At 39.2% G+C, this 16397-nt stretch overlaps 1 protein-coding gene across 2 annotated transcripts in view; it reads left to right on the top strand.

Annotated features, from left to right (window-relative positions):
• LOC105059818 (uncharacterized) overlaps positions 1 to 16397 on the top strand; it is a 51723-nt gene that overhangs the window by 12793 nt on the left and 22533 nt on the right. For both annotated transcript variants that reach the window (XM_029260448.2, XM_073251592.1), the window contains exons 7-14: positions 1570 to 1674; positions 1857 to 2019; positions 3702 to 3819; positions 3927 to 3989; positions 4245 to 4325; positions 4396 to 4490; positions 4592 to 4742; positions 11702 to 11788. In XM_029260448.2, coding sequence (XP_029116281.1) covers positions 1570 to 1674; positions 1857 to 2019; positions 3702 to 3819; positions 3927 to 3989; positions 4245 to 4325; positions 4396 to 4490; positions 4592 to 4742; positions 11702 to 11788 — 863 coding nt within the window. The remainder of the gene's footprint in view (positions 1 to 1569; positions 1675 to 1856; positions 2020 to 3701; positions 3820 to 3926; positions 3990 to 4244; positions 4326 to 4395; positions 4491 to 4591; positions 4743 to 11701; positions 11789 to 16397) is intronic.

The following is a 16397-nucleotide window of genomic DNA, read 5'->3' as shown; positions in this document are numbered from 1 at the left end:
TGATATTTTACACTTACAATTTGACCTAGCAATTAGTTAAAACACATCTAATCAGCAAAAAGAAAAAAAAAAAGCTTAGGATGGTGACAATCAAAATATAATATAGGTATGAATGCAACAAAATGATTCATGTTCCGCCCTGCAGCCTGTAGGGTCATCTAAGAAGACAGTTCACTTTCCTCAACGAATGGCCATGTAAATGATTAGGAACCTTGCTTTGTGTATTTCTTTGAACAACTTAAAGTGCAAATATATGTAAATGCAAATTTTGACACTCAAGGCCAACCACCAACCATTTAAATTCTTGTACTTGTACGGAATTCATGTTTAAACTCGAACATTCCTTTTGGATTAGGTTTGCGATGGTTTATCACCTTGGTTTGAAACTTTGAATGTTTCACATTTAGGGACCTAGTCTCGCACTAAGTGGGGAACCATGAGCTAGGCCCCCGGTTTTCACATGAATGTTCAACCCTCTTGAGCCGCTGACATGAAAGGAGCTAGGCCCTGTGATAGGTTAAAGTGCTTGTAGGGTTTGCCTTGTTGTGAGCACATGTGTAGAGGTCTATCTTTGAAATCTAGATCAGTTTTGACCACTTAAAAATGTAGCAGTGACTACAAAAGTTTGATGCCATTCATTTCATATTTTAAGTTTATGGAACCATAAAGTTGCTCTGAATGGGATCTAGTTATAGGGTAAATAATCATACGACTGGTTAACTCATATGCAATAGTTCTAATGAGATCTCATAGGGTCATATGCATCTTAGAGACCTGATTGAACCATCCAAGTCCATCCGAGTGTAATATTTTAGTCTCCTTGCCTTTGTCATATCTTTTAAAGTAATGCCCTTTCTTCTTTGCCCTCCCTTTAAGTGGAACCTCTTTCTCAATATTCCTTTTGTTACATGTCGGACCTTGATATACAACAAATTTTCTGCAAGTGTTGTCGATGATTATTTGTTTGAAGAATTTTAACCATGAAAATAAGTCAATGCTACACTTTTTGCTCAAGGGTTCTCAATCAGAAACCAACCCAAGAGCTTAGTTGGTTTTTCTTTTTTCCCTCGAAAGGTTCAGATTCCATTAATTGCTAGGACTTGCTAGGTTGAGGCAGCATAAATGTAAGATTTGTTTTTTCCATTCCATTCTTCACAGCTATATCAGCTCTTTTAGTCAATTCTCCATCTGTCTTTTGCAGGGACGTACCTTCTAGGCAAAGAAAAATGTGTGCAAGTTACTGTATAGGAGAGTTTCTGAAGAAACTTTTGTTTGTTTATCTGTTTTAAATCCCAATTGATTTCAATGTGTTACATGGGTTTTACTGTGTTGCATGGTTTTCATTCTGTTATAATACTGTCCATTTCTTACATGCAGTCTTCTGAATTGCTTAATTGAAGGATGAACTTAGTAAATTGATCTATGATCTTTCAGCTAAGATTTTAAGATGAACTTAATGTCATGTGATGTTAGAGTATTCTTTTATAAAAAGCATTGATCTTGGAAAATTATGGACACAACTAAACAATCTCATTCACTTGTCTGGTATTTGCTGATATTTGTGTGCAGAATCTGTATCTCACTTATGCCCATCATGGATTCAGACCTTTAATAAAGAGCTTATACGGACTCTATCCTTTTCAGAGCATGAAACTTTTGACCACCCAGTGGCATGTAAGTTTTGAAACTTGTGCTCAGTTTTTTTTTAAAATGATGCATATACTTATTAAATAGAGCATCGTGACGGTACTATGATGAATGATCTGTGACCCTCTATTTTATCAATTTTTTTAGGTATTGGTTTATGTTGTATTCTCACTTATGTGCATGGAACATGAATGTGAATTTATGTGCAGGTCTTTTAGTTGTGTCATCAAAGGATGAACAACCTGTCAACAGATTTGTTGATCTTTTCAACACAGATCAGTTGCCCTCTCTTCTGAATGATGGCGCCATGGATCCAAAGATATTGAAACATTATCTGTTACTGCATGATAACCAAGATGGCACTCCAGAAAAGTATTTTTGTTTGTTCCTTTTATACCTTATATTTTATCTGCCTGCAACTTGGTCGTTGAACCTGTTATTCTTTTGACAGTAAGCCTTGTATGAGCTATTGTAGACAATGCATTTAATATATTTACGATGAGATAGATGAGTGGTATGTTGATTTTGAGTTCCCTTTTCATGTTCTCAATCCTGACTCAGTACAAATAAACTTCAACTTAATCTTCCAGCTGCCATTTTTATAATTTTATCAAATAAGTTGCCCCATTTTTGAGCTACTACTGCTAAAGTCAATTACACATCCAAATCATGTTAGAAGCAGATGTTTATATATTTCTTTTTTTCTTTGTTGCATTTATGTCAAATGATCTTACAATTCCATATCCAATTCCTGCTTCAGGCACTTCAGTGTCGACATGGTTGCCTTTGGATGTCTTTGTTGATTTTGTTAAGCCATCTCATGTTTGGTCAGAAGTGGTTACAGTTGACTCAACAGGGAGATAATTTTTTAGCAAGGATATATCGTTTGATACTTTATAATATATTTCTCTTGTCCAGGTATAAAGTTTGTTTTTATTCTTGTCAAAAAATGCTACTTCAGACAGAATCTGTTTGGATTTATATTTCCCTAATGAGTCATAATAAAATGAGGACACTGTCTGTGGATAATGTTAATTGATCATATGAGCAAGGATTCAGGTTGCATATAAGATGATGGATGCTTCTTTTTTCCTTCTTCTTGTTTTTTTTATATATATATTTTTATTTTTTTTATTTATTTTTGTAATAACATGATGAAATGCACGGGTCAAGTTTTCTCATGCCACTAAGCTGGTTGTTTGGGATATTCACTTAGAGTAACTTAATAGCAAGCTCACATAAGTTGCATTGAAGTTCTAGGTGGAACTGCCTAACCCCATCCCAAAACTACGTTGGTCATCTAAGCTGTTAGCAGTACCCAAACAGTTTAAGTACTGGCTTTTTTGATATGGCATCATAATGCAAGTCCAGCAAATAGCATGCTGCATTTCATGACTACAGACATGCCTTTTTTACCCTTATTTGCTATTTTGTCATTTGGAGTTCTTGTGATTGTTTTATTTCTTTAATTTATGAGGAATTGCTAGGGTTCTTGAAGGGGACGGTTCAAACAATTGGGAAGGTGTTTCCAATAGCAGATTACTGTTTCTTTGTGGAATACTTACCAATGACTGGTTGAACTTAAAGATCGAAAAAGGACATTACCCATTTATGGTCCCGGCAATTCAGTGTCCCAGGAGGGGCAAACTGAGATAGATCTAACATTTGGCTATTTTTTTTTGTTCACAAAATGGCTGCCTCAGGACTTGAACCCAGTCCAAGCCTTTTACCACTGCACCAAGCAATGGCCCTTTGAACTTAAAATTGTGATGGGGATCTTTGTTGGGACAAGAAAGTGCAAGAGCTTTTTTTCTCCCAATGGATCTATGTTATTGCACTATCTTGTACTAATTGGTATCAGTATTTTCCTGATGTATACTTTTCATTACCGCCACTGCAGTTTGCAATATTTTGCTGACCTTGGTGGTTAAATTCTGTATCTATCAGATCTTTTCTTTTGTTTATTTATTTCAAGATATTGCAGTTAATTTTTCATGCTCGCAAGACATAATTCTGTTTCTTTTCTTTCTTTCTTTGTTTTTTTTTTCCTGCAGAGCGGCCAACATTTTAGCAGAAATGAAGACCACTTTTGGCTCAAATGACTGCAAATTGTTGTGCATCAATTCTGCTCAAGGTGTGGGTGATAGGAGAGATATTTCATGGGTACCTTATGTAAGTTCACTAGGAAAGGCAGCAAGTAATTGGAAATGATTTTCCATATGCTTTGTTTAGGACAACTAATAATTTGCAGCTCTATGGCTTACTTTCATTCTCATCAGAAAACTCATGCCTCGCTTAGCCGTGAAATTGCTCGTTTCCTTGACGTTGATGATCTTAATGGGGTAAGTATGCATTATCCATGAATTATAAATTTCTGCTTTTATAATACATGATTTTTAGGGCTAAGGTCGTTTTCTTCCTGAGGCCATAAAAGTGATGTGTCTCAGGTGTGCCTCATCAGGATATTTGTTTGGTTAGCTTCAGCATCTGACATTTTAATTGTGGCTGTTTGACGGTGTGCTTGCATAATGTGCACTTTTGTTTCAAGTACATATAGTGGAAACTTATGTGCTTAACTTCTTTTTTTTTTCTTTAAGATAAGGGATTTCATGCTAGACCTTGCTTCTAATCATATCATTCCACATATGGAGCAAAAGATACGGATTCTCAATCAGCAGGTACTGCTTCTTTAGTAATATTATCATATTTATATATCAAGTACCTATATTCTATGGACTCCTGTTTTAGGTTTCTGCAACTAGGAAGGGCTTTAGAAATCAAATTAAAAACTTGTGGTGGAGAAAAGGAAAAGAAGATACACCTGAAGCTCCTAATGGCCCTACGTAAGAGATTTTATTGCTAGCATATTGAAGTTGCATTTGTATTTGATATTCCAGTTTCTGTTTATGTGTCTTCTGAAATGTTTTTATATCTCTTGCCATAGGTATACATTTAGCTCTACTGAGTCACAAATTAGAGTCTTGGGTGATTATGCCTTCATGTTGCGAGACTATGAACTTGCCTTGTCAAATTTCCGATTACTTTCTACCGATTACAAGCTTGATAAAGCCTGGAAACACTATGCAGGCGTGCAGGTAGCTTTTCAAAATTTTATCATGCTGCTATTTAGTTGACGAAACATGTCGTTCGACTGCAATCCTTTTGGCTATCTTCTTTCTTTGTTTCTTAATTAAAAAGGAGAAACATCGATGGTGTGTTTTCGTACTATGATGATTATTTTACTATTCAGGTTCACTATATTCCGTAGTTTGATTTTATTGGATCTTACAGTTCTGTTACTTCTGTACTTAAAATTTCATTGGTTTATCTAGATTCTTTTTAAGTGTTGTGATTTTTGAAATAATGTTGGACTTACATAAATTTGTCAGCTGAATGCAAAATGAACTTTTCAGTTTCATTGTTTCAAACCTGCTTGTGTCTCCAGCCCAAAACCTCAAACAAGTTATGAAGGCTTTTAAGGTCCACTGCATAGAGGATAGAAATCTGGAGAGCACCTCGGTAGAATGAAATGATTTATTGACAATAGATGTGCTTGAAAGTATGCATAAATTTTATTTGCACAGTTATATTTAGGAATTGTATTGTATATTGATATTTTTTAATAGATTCATATTACTAGGGCATAACTCAAAAAGAAACAAAAACTCTTGCTTGTAAAAAGAATCTCCATTTAGATGGGACAACAAATGATGCACTACGATACCTTTCTTTTTTCTTGCATTCTTGAACTTTTTTGATACCACAAGTGGTGAGAGCCAGGTTCATTGTACCAGTATGTACCACCTTGTACCAAGAATACCATATCATACCATTACCAAATCGAGACTCAGTACGGAGGTATATCGAGTCTCAGTATGCCAAATTGACCCTTGTACCAGCATATTGACATTGTACCAGCATGGCATCGATAGGGGTCTAGTACCAAGATGGTGAATCCTACGCGAAAGTAAGGTGGTTCATTAAATAGCATGTCTTACCAATAATATTGGTTTTGCAAACAAGCAATTATTTTAAAAAAATAGCCTAGGGAACTAGGGGGACGAGAATATTAATGGCATTCTTTTTCTTGCAAGGTGATGTGTTGAATGGCATTTTATAATGCTGATGTTGGTTTTGTCAACATTGATTGACAATTGATTTTGCAACAATTCCTTAAAAATAATGGCTAGAGAACTAAGGAGACGAGAAATAATAATAATAATAATAATTGGAAAGTGAGTTAAATCTTTGTTAAATGGTGTTGCGACAGAAATTCATCTTGAGGTCGGATTGGCCGGAACTTGGCAGCGATTGCAGTTCGGCAACGACTGGACGCCGGCGGCAGGACCTGCAAGAAAAATCTTCGATCGGAGTTGGCTCCAGGGGGGACCCTTCGACGCTCAAGTCAAATCTCTGGCACAAATGGGAAGGTGTGAGCATGTAGGGAGAGATTTTTTAATATCTTGGGGGTCTTTTATGGACCTTTATTTATAGGTGGAGGTTGAAGAGCTGTGAGAAGAAAAGAGGATTAGGTGGTTAGTTTTACTTTATCTGACGAGCTTCGATCATTCTCCTTTTCTTATCTGGAGAGATTTGTTTGTTATTTATTCTTTATCCGCTCATCATCATTTATTCCTGGTGGTTATGGGATTCGAGGATCTGCATGGGGGTCGAAGATCAACCTTTCCTATTTTGCCGAATGAGATCAGTTCAAGTGCCTTATTGGGTCGGGATTGGAGAGATGGTCGAGCCCCTACCAGGCTTTAGATCGGAAGCTATCCAAAGTGAGCAAATTAGGAGAAGCTGGCCAAGCCTGAGGTACCTTCATGTTTTCGGATGCCTCATGTCTTCGGCTAGTACAAAATCACTCCCAACATAAGCTCCCCTAATCCCTAGTTCGAGCCAGAGTTGGTCCGGACAAAGGGAGTATATCCAGTCGAAGCTGTCGAAGACATGGGGCGCATGTTTCTGCTTCAGTTTGATCGTCGAGGTCTTCATAGGTTCTACTTGCTGAAAAAGTGAGAGACCTTCGGAGGTCCTGCAGGTTAGCTCTCGTTTCTCGTGTAGCTGAAGTCGGTGGACTGAGGATCCTTATAGGTTAGCCCTTCGAAGATCCTTTTAGGTTGGCTTTCGCCTCTCGCATGACCAAAGTCTTGATGGATGCTGGCTCGCTGAAAAGCGAGGGGCCTTCGGGAGTCTTTATAGGTTAGCCCTCACTTTTTAGTCATCGAGGTCTTCTGCCTATGTAGGTTGGATCGGCGTGTACGGGGGGTGCTTATAGGTTAGCCTCCACTTTCCGTACGACTAAGATTTTCATGGGTGCTAGCTCGTTTTTCAGCGAGCAGCCTTCGGGGTTTTCATAGGTTAACCCCCACTTTTTAGCCGTCGAGGTCTTCATTGTTGATCTCTTGGATCGATGGGTTTCGAGGGTCCTTTTAGATTAGTCCTTGCTTTTCGCATGGGTAAGGTCTTCATAGGCACTGGCTCGCTGAAAAGCGAACGGCCTTCGGGGGTCCTTATAGGTTAGCTTCTGCTTCATAGTCACCGAGGTATTCGGTCTGGATGACTTGAAGTTCGTTGGCTCCGCTCGGCTTGCCCATGGGCAAAGAGCACCATTGGGCTGTTGTCGCCATGGCTTTCGTTTGTCTTGTCCGTGGATAAAGAGCGCCATTAGGTCGCTATCGTCATGGCTTCTGTTCAACTTGTCCATTGGCAAGGAGCGCTATTGGGCCGTTGAGTTACGGACCTACAAAAAGAAAAAGAACTTGCTTGATCAGCTCTGGTTGAGCCTCTCGATTTCCAAGTTAGGTTGAGCTTTGGAGTGAAGAGGATAACAGATAATTAGTGTGGTGTTATCCTGTTTTAGTCAGTTTGCCTCTAGTTGATCTTCATTGGTTGGCATTCTTAAATCTTTAGCTTTCTATAGCTCGGCTTTGGGAGGTTGATCTTTGAAAGTTCGACTTTCAGGAGTCCACTTTTTAGGGAGGGTGGACCTTTCGAGGTTGGATTTAAGATAATCCACATCGGGAGCACAGCCTTCTCAGATCGGTCTTGGGCTTCATCTTGGCATCGAGCTTCATTTCAGCCCCGATATTTCATCTTAGCTTTTGGCCTTTTGCTTGACAGCTCGATCTCGATTTGCTCAAATTGATTTTCTGATGTTCTCGGCCTTCTGGTGATATTGACCTTTTAAGACTGACTTTCTGATGACCTAAGTCTTGGGCTGTCTTTACCTCAACTTGATCCTCACATCATCTTTGGGCTTGATCTTCACTATGGCCTTGGTTTGATCTTTGCTTCGGCTTAGGTGCTTAAGGACCTATTGTTCTGAAAGAAGGATATAGAATAGTAGATAGGGCTTGAGAGCCTCTTATCGTGAGAGTTGAGTTTTGTTTGAGAGCCCTTGGATTCTACTTGATTTCTTCTTGTTATTTGCCTTAGTCTGGTCTTATTTTTGCTTCAATTTTGCCTTGTTCTGTACCTTGGTTCAGCCTTGATTCTAACTTTGGATCGGCCTTTGATTTTGACTTCAGATTAGCCTGGATCTGGGCTTTAGATTGGCCTAGATCTGAGCTTCAGATCAGCCTAGATCTGAGTTTCAGATTAGTCTTGATTTTGCTTTCGGATCTGCTTGGATTTGGTTTTGGATTGGCTTTGATTCTAACTTCGGATCAGCTTTTGACCTTTGCTTTGGATCGTTTTGATTCTGACTTCATATTTGCCTTGGGAGCTCATAACCCCATTCCTGCCTTACGGGGGTCAATTTTTTCGAGAGGTCCCTGTTGATTTTCTCGTGCCAGCTGGGTCTGCGTTGCCTGCGATCTGAGTTGGGATTTCACGCAAGGGCCCGTGTACATGCGGAGGCCTTCAGCCTCGACGATCTAGAGAAGGCCCTCTCGTTGCGTGACATAGGCCCCATCAAGTTGGTTCAGCTCGCTTTCATTTCAACCTTCGCCGGTCGGCCGATCGATGCACTGTACAATATGATCCGCCCGAAGATGAGTCTCTATGTGGCCACACAATCCTCGTCATTTGAGTTGGGTTGCTTCGGGTTGGCTCTGAATTCCCGAAGCCTTGGAGGGAGTGCAAATTTTATCCTCTGATGCTGGCGGTGGCAGGGCAAAAGGGTGGTTGCCGCCGAGGGTTCATCGACCTCTAAGTCCGCTACCGCGTTGGGCTTACTGCGGATCCAACCGAGCAGGTTCTAATTTTTTGGGAGGTATACGAGGTCCTCGCGGTGGTGACGAAGTTGGGTACCTAGGTGCAGGTCTGGCTAAGGTAATCCCCATGCCGTCGAAGTTGAAGATGGATCAGAAGAGGGAGATGTAGTGGCTCTTGCGATGGGGAGGAAGGAGTCGACGAAGATGATGTAGATGGAGCAGTCGACGAGGAGGGCGAGGTTGGGATCGAGGAGGTTGTAAATACTGCTACCATGGACATCGGGGACAAAGGGTCTGGTGTGGAGGGCAGTGTTGGCGGCCTCATAGTCGTTTCGACCGCCGCCACCAATGCCGGAGGAGGAGGATCTACCCCTCGAGTCCCTTGTTGTACTGGTCGTGGATCCCCCCCCTTCAAGTATTGGAGGCCATCATGTGCTTTCACTCCCCATGACCCACACCATCAGATCGCTTCCCAAAATCTGCCTATCACGAGTAGAGGGCCAGATCTGCATGATTGGATTTCCAGCTGCTCAAATATATTTAGCTTCGGGAAATTGGTCTTCATGAGATCGGCTCTATACGATCTTCACTTCAATTTGATCGTTCTTTGCCTCAATTTGGACGTAATCTTTATTTTGGCTCGGATGCTCAAGGTCTTATGGTCCTGCGAGGATGAAAGAAAATAAAACAATGAATGAGAACTCGAAAGCCCCTTACCATGAGAATCTTGAGTCGTGGGAGTCTCTCCCACTCCGAGCCTGCTCTTCAGGGATGTCCTTGAAGATGAGGAACATGGATCCCTCACGATTTGGAGAGCGGAATTCAAAAGATTTTTTTAATCTCAAGAGAATTTTTTTTTTAATATCAAAAGATAAATTTTGTTTGTTTTTAGTCCATCGCGATCTTCTTCGTTTGGATCCTGCAAAAAAATTCAAAAATATGTGAGAGAAAACATGAATCTATCATGATTAAGAGATTTTTATAATTTTATTCTTTATCTGGATCTTGCGACATCCTTTCTTGTTTGGATCATCTTTTTTTATTTGGACGTTATCATTTCCTTCCTCATTTGAATCCTAATTTGGATGTGACAATCTCTTTCCTTATTTGAATCCTGATTTGGATGTCATGATCTCCTTCCTCATTTGGATTGCAAGCCCTCCAATTTTGAGCCCGATTAGGATAGTTTGGAGGACGTTGACTAGTTCGGAGATGATTAGATTTGATCGATGTCGGTCGATTGAGAAATGGTCGGCCTGGATCTCATTGGCGTTGGTGGCATTAGAGTGATGTAACAAAGTTTCCTCCTGCTAGATGCTTACTCCTTCCCGTAAACGGGCTTATGATCCTTTCTTTAGCGTCAATCTATTACAGTAGAAATTTATCCTGAGGTCGGATCAGGTGGAGCTTGGCGGTGATTGCAGGTCGGCGATGGCTGGACGACGGCGACAGGGTTTGCAAGAAAAATTTTTGACCACAGTTGGCTCCAGTGAGGAACCTCCGACGCTCAAGTCAAATCTCTGGCACAGATGAGAAGGAGTGAGTGTGTAGAGAGAAGTTTTTTTATACCTTGAGAGTCTCCTGTGGACCTTGATTTATAGGAGGCTGAAGAGCCGGGAGAAGGAAAAAGAATCGGGTGGCTAGTCTTACTTTATCTGACGAGATTCGGTCGTTATCCTTCTCTTATCTGGAGAGATTTGTTTGTTATTTATTCCTTATCCGCTCGTCATCATTTATTCCTGGTGGTTATAAGATTCGAGAATTTGCATGGGGGCTGAAGATCAATCTTTTCTGTTTTGCCGAATGAGACCAGCTCAAATGCCTTGTTGGGTCGGGATTGGAGAGATGGCCGAGCCCCTACTGGGCTTCAGATTGGAAGCTATCCAAAGTGAGCGAATCAGGAGAAGCTGGCTGAGTCCGAGGTCCTTCGTGTTCTCGCATGCTTCATGTCTTCGTCCAGTACGAAATCACCCCCAACAAATGGTACATTAAGTGTTGTAGGGCTCATGTTCCTCTGAATTTGAACAATGTTTATGAGCATTGAGTTTTCAAAGTTTTATTTTTCCCCTTTTTTTGACTGCTGATGTGCATAACAAATGGTGAGGCATCCACTTGATCTGGGTGCATTAAGTGGGGGAAAAGGGTTATCTTGAATGGAGTTGAAGCAAATCAATTTGTGTGGGATGTCTGGTTGCTTGTATTATATTATCAGCTTATGCTGACTTGTTTCCATGGTATCCCTTATATTTTTCTCGGATGGCATGAGCCAAAATGGTATAGAACAATATGGGTCAATACATGATACATAAGGTGGGATCATGCTACTTACTCACTATCATGATATGTACCATACAATTTAGTACAGCGCAATATTAATAGTTATATCCAATGTTACTTGGACAGGTGACAGGTGTGTGAAGTCTTCAAAGCATCTAGAAGAGTTGTAAATTTAGGTCCTTAACATCTTTATTTTTGTTTGGTGGAAGTAACACTAAATGTAACTTTGGTAGATGATGGGGTTCTTAGTTATTCATTTATCATTTTGAATAGTGCATGACATTTCTTTTGTCATGAAAAATGCTAGAGGTTTAACATCAAATTGCTGATGCAAATGTTGCACATAATAAGACATAAGGAATGACCATAGTACATGTACAATGTTTTGTGTTTTTAGTTGAATTTGGAACAGAGAGCTTAATTATTTTCATGGCACACATTTCTATCTTTTTGTGAGCTTTATTCTTGCATGGTCTTTGCAATGCTATTTGATTTCCATTTTGTTCTCGTTTCTTTCTGTTGCGTTCTTACCTGTAGTGTCAGTTTTGGTTGGAAAATATTCTCACTTAGTTTACTCTATTTTAATATATCATTTGTTCATCTTGTTGCTCATGCAGGAAATGAGTGGGCTTTCCTACTTTATGTTGGATCAATCAAGAAAGGAATCCGAGTATTGCATGGAAAATGCTTTTACTACATATTTGGTACATTTTTCCCTCTTCTTAAAATAGTAAAAAATGTTGCTTTCTAGATAAGGGCTATCAATTATTTAAATGTTAAGGGATTTATGTAATAAGATTTGAATGAATGATTTGTTTATTTTTATTCACATATGTCTCCCAGATATGTTTTCATATTAGAATAGCAAATTTTGTGCTCTTTTTATCCTTTCGAGAATTTAACTTGGCCTTGATTTTGTCTTCTTTATTGGATTTTCTAATTTTGTATTTATTCAGTGGATTTAGCAATTGAAATGTTAAATGGCGAGGCAGCTTTCTTTTGCAAGATCTGTTTGTGTTTGAGGTAGCATCACTAGAACCTAATGTAGAACATAATAAGGACCTACCTCATCCCTGATGATGGTGGTGTTATGCCTCCCTAGAAGGAGTTTGGGCACATAAGCTTGGCTTTGTTTGCTCAGCAGTCAGCACATTTTTCCCCCAAGTTTTGTGGGCAAGGTGGAGAGGGAGGAGGATGTTGTAGTGACTACTTTATTGACTAACAAGAGTTCCCATTGGAGGAGAAGGGGGAGGTGGCTGCTAATGTTAGATTCCAGTCCTCTTATTTTCCAACGATTATGTTGTACAGCAAGTCGCAATTAGTTGATAGTCTTGGTGAAGTTGTATCATTCCATTCCACTCTCCACCTCTAGTTACAACTCTATATGTACAACATTTTCCTTGGAGTTATAAAGTCTGACCTTCTATGTGAACTTTATATAAGTGAGGTGGATGAATTGCATTGTTACTCCTTTGATTACTTTGTGGTTGTGGATAATGGTGAGCAAGGTCCACAGTACCGGAATTGGCACTCATGTTGGTAGGCCGGCGATGTAGTATGGTACGTCCCATGCCATGCCATTCCTACATGAACTGATAGGGAAATTGGCAAGAGAGGAGGAAAGGGAGGAGGAGAGAGAGGAAAAGAGAGAAGGAGGGAGGGGGGGAAGAGAGAGAGGGGGAGAGCGAGAGAGGGCGGTGGAGAGAGAGAAAGGCGAAGGGAGGAGGAGAGGGAGAAGGAAAGAGAGGTAAAGAGAGAGAGAGGGAGGAAGAGGGAGAGGAAGGGAGGGAGAGAGAGGGAGAGGGTGATGGTGCCGGAATAGGGCCGAGGGAGGGGGAAGAGAGGGCTTTCGAAGCCCTCTCTCCGAAGTGCGAAGCCCTCTCTCCTCTGCACTTTGGAATAGGGTCGGAGCCCCTATTTTTAAATGAGTAGGGGCTTAAGCCCCTTTTTATATATTTTTTTTGAATTCTTTAAAGTGAAGTCAATAGGGGCCGAAGCCCCTCTTTTTTTTGGAAAAAAAAAGTATAAGAAGTGGCCGAAGGTTGTTCTCTTTTGAAATAGGGGCTCCGTCCTGTTCCGATGCATGGAGGAGGGCCCTCCCCCTTCCTTGGCCCTATTTTGACACTGATGCCGACTCTCTCTCTCTCTCTTCCTCTTTGTCCTTCTCCCTCTCCTCCGCCAATTTCTTGATTTGAAGGCCGGAATTATCCTGGTCGGTTGCGATATATCTCAGTATGCCCCAAATCAGACGGTTCAGGACATTTCTGCCATCATTATTGGTGAGACCTGAAAAAAGATATTTGATAAGATGATCATTTGTGGGGCCAGGAGGTGGAGGAATTAAAGATAAAATTAGACTATTGTTGATATGATCACTCTTCGTGATCACCAATTGTATGGACACAACATTGGAAAGAATGAATGCATGAACTCATGAGAAGATGTTTTTGGGTATTTAGGCATTGTGTGTCAAAGAGCTTCAAGTGGATATGAATTTTTCTTTTATTAGTATGAAGAAAATATATCATCATATCCTATGTTTTCTCATCAAATATGGGGTCAACTATGGAGCATAACTTAAAGATGAGAAGTTTTTTTGGAAGGAGTGACTGTATTGTCAACTAGCGATCAGGCTGATGTCAACCCTATAGAAATTTATGCAGAATGTCAAACCAAGGCAGATTTAGAAAAGTGAGAAACCTACCATAAAACCTGTACGGCCATTGCCATGTAGGGATATCTACCTTATTGATTGCAACTTAGTTCAATCAACTAAGGAGTAATCATTCAGAATTCCCCTAGACTTGGCACAAACTAGCATAGAGAAATGCCTATTTGTTGTATATGGATACATAATTGGAGCTAGGGGTGGGAATGGGTCAAGTAGGGTTGGGTCCTGGATAGGCGAAATTTAGGGAGGGTCAATAAAATATTCAACCCATACCATCTCATTTATGATTGGATTGATAAGAATGAACCCATACCCGACCTGTTTACTCTATGTATGGACCTTTATCTGACCTATCGACAAACTTAAGGCTTCACTACTTAGTCATATACCTTAAAAAATGATATGTTTGTATATGTGTGTGTATGTATGTATAGAGGGGGAGAGGGAGGGAGAGAGAGAGAGAGGGAGAGAGAGAGTTATAGTGGAGAACTGAACTTTATAAATTTTATCCTTCCCTCTTCACTTTTCTCTTTAGTTGTATATTCACTTAATCATGAAGTACATGGTTTTATAGTCATTCAAAACAAGCCTTGACTGGTACACAGGCCACCATGCTATATCACTATCTTAGAAGTCCAGGGCTGCAGTTTTAAGGGCTTGTCCAATGTATGGTGACACCACTAGGTCCACACCTATATATCATCAGGTTGGCCTTGACTAACCTAAAACAGATCCAATTATAAAAGCCACCATTTATTTTGAGCAGTTTGGCAGGTCCAAGTCAAAAATTGCCACCCCTAATTGAAACACCTGAGTACGCTGCTTTAATCATTCTTTCAAACTTATACCAAAGATGATTTTTTGAAAATTTAACTAATCTATAGATTCATCAAATGTTATCCTTCATATGTTTGAGGATCATTATTTGACATGTTAATTGCATAGTTTTAACTTGCGTATCATATTAAGATCACATTTGACAACGAATACTACTAACACGAATAAATCTAAAATTCATGGAAATAAGTTTTCAAAGGAGGGAGATAGATAAAATTATGGAAGTACTAGACGTACACCAAAATTAAATTATGTGCTTGCACATATGATTTTAGGGAAAAAAAAAACATATACAGTGGTATAGAAGCAACATTATTCTTGGAAGACACTTGGCATTCACTGGTAGTGAAAGATACACAATCCAGTTAGTGGGGATGCAACCAGCAAGCTTGAAATGCAAACTATTTTTTTTGCCTGGATGAATTTTTAACTCTTTATTATCCGTTTTCTGACATGTTTGAGAAATACTCATGAGCTACTATATCAAATCTATCATCATTTGTGATTCTTTAACATGTCCATGGCATGGTTCATGACTATGTTTGTAAACTAGGAATGACATTTAATCTTTCTACTTTAAATAATTAAATTTGTAAGGGGACTTACGTCATTTTTAATTAGATATAAGGTGCACATTTATTCAATTGTCAATGATAAGATGTACGATGTTGTAAAAAAAATGGCCACATAGGTGTATCTCATCATGTTTTACATCATGTTAAGTGTGAAGGATGAAGACTATTAATGAATCGATATCAAATTTTGCTTAAAATTGGTGCTTCCTGTTGACTTGCTACATCATATTTGATAATTTTATGTTTCATTTTTTAGATTATAATATATGTATATATATATATATATATATATATATATATACATATATATATATATATATATATATATATATATATATAAGTTTCTCCTTCTATCTTGAATGTATATATATATATATATATAAGTTTCTCCTTCTATCTGCTGAACATTCAAGTTTCTCCTTCTATCTTGAATGTATATATATATATATATATAAGTTTCTCCTTCTATCTGCTGAACATTCAAGTTTCTCCTTCTATCTGCTGAACTTTTGAACATCTTAGCTTTGGCAATCTTCATATTGACTTGTTACATCTTCTTTGATAATTATATGTTTCATTTCGTATATTCTAACATATTTTTTTTTTAAGTTTCTCCTCATGTCTATTGAACTTCTGAGCATATTAGCTTGGGCAATCTTGATCTTTGGCTGCACAGATTCTAGGCAACCCCCTGGGCACCAGTCTACCACCTACAATCTTCTGAAACATTGGAGAAGGTAACTGGTTACTAGATTCTTGGCCGAAGATCAGCCAGGCCGATGCTCACTGAATGTGTGTGAGCCCAAGCTCGTCCAAAGAAGCTACAAGTGAATTTAGATTGAAATTGGACTAGTCCATGCTAGCTTGGGCAAGCCACGAAGGATTGTTGTGCTGCCCGTCAGGCCAACCCAAGTTTATGTCAAATGTTTGATAAATTTTAAATTTTACAGGAAGGAATATAAGAAATTACTAGTGAATCTAAGCCATCCATTGTGTATTTGAGTGAATTTGGATTGTGGAGATAAAAATCCCACCCATTATAACAGACAAGTTGAATTATCCACCAAAACCTCTAGGACTCCATTTTTAGCAACTACCCGTCAAGGTACCCTGTCATTTATAATTTCAAAATCTGATTCAATAATTCATGTACAATACCCAATTAGAAGAGTAGCTTCTAAAATGATTAGTAACCTTTACTTGCATGATAGGCTGTATTTAGTATTCTTT

The sequence above is a fragment of the Elaeis guineensis genome, chromosome 2, assembly GCF_000442705.2.
Source record: "Elaeis guineensis isolate ETL-2024a chromosome 2, EG11, whole genome shotgun sequence".
NCBI classification, from domain to species: Eukaryota; Viridiplantae; Streptophyta; class Magnoliopsida; order Arecales; family Arecaceae; genus Elaeis; species Elaeis guineensis.
Note: the sequence above shows the minus strand (reverse complement) of the source record. Positions and strands in the feature narration are given on the sequence as shown.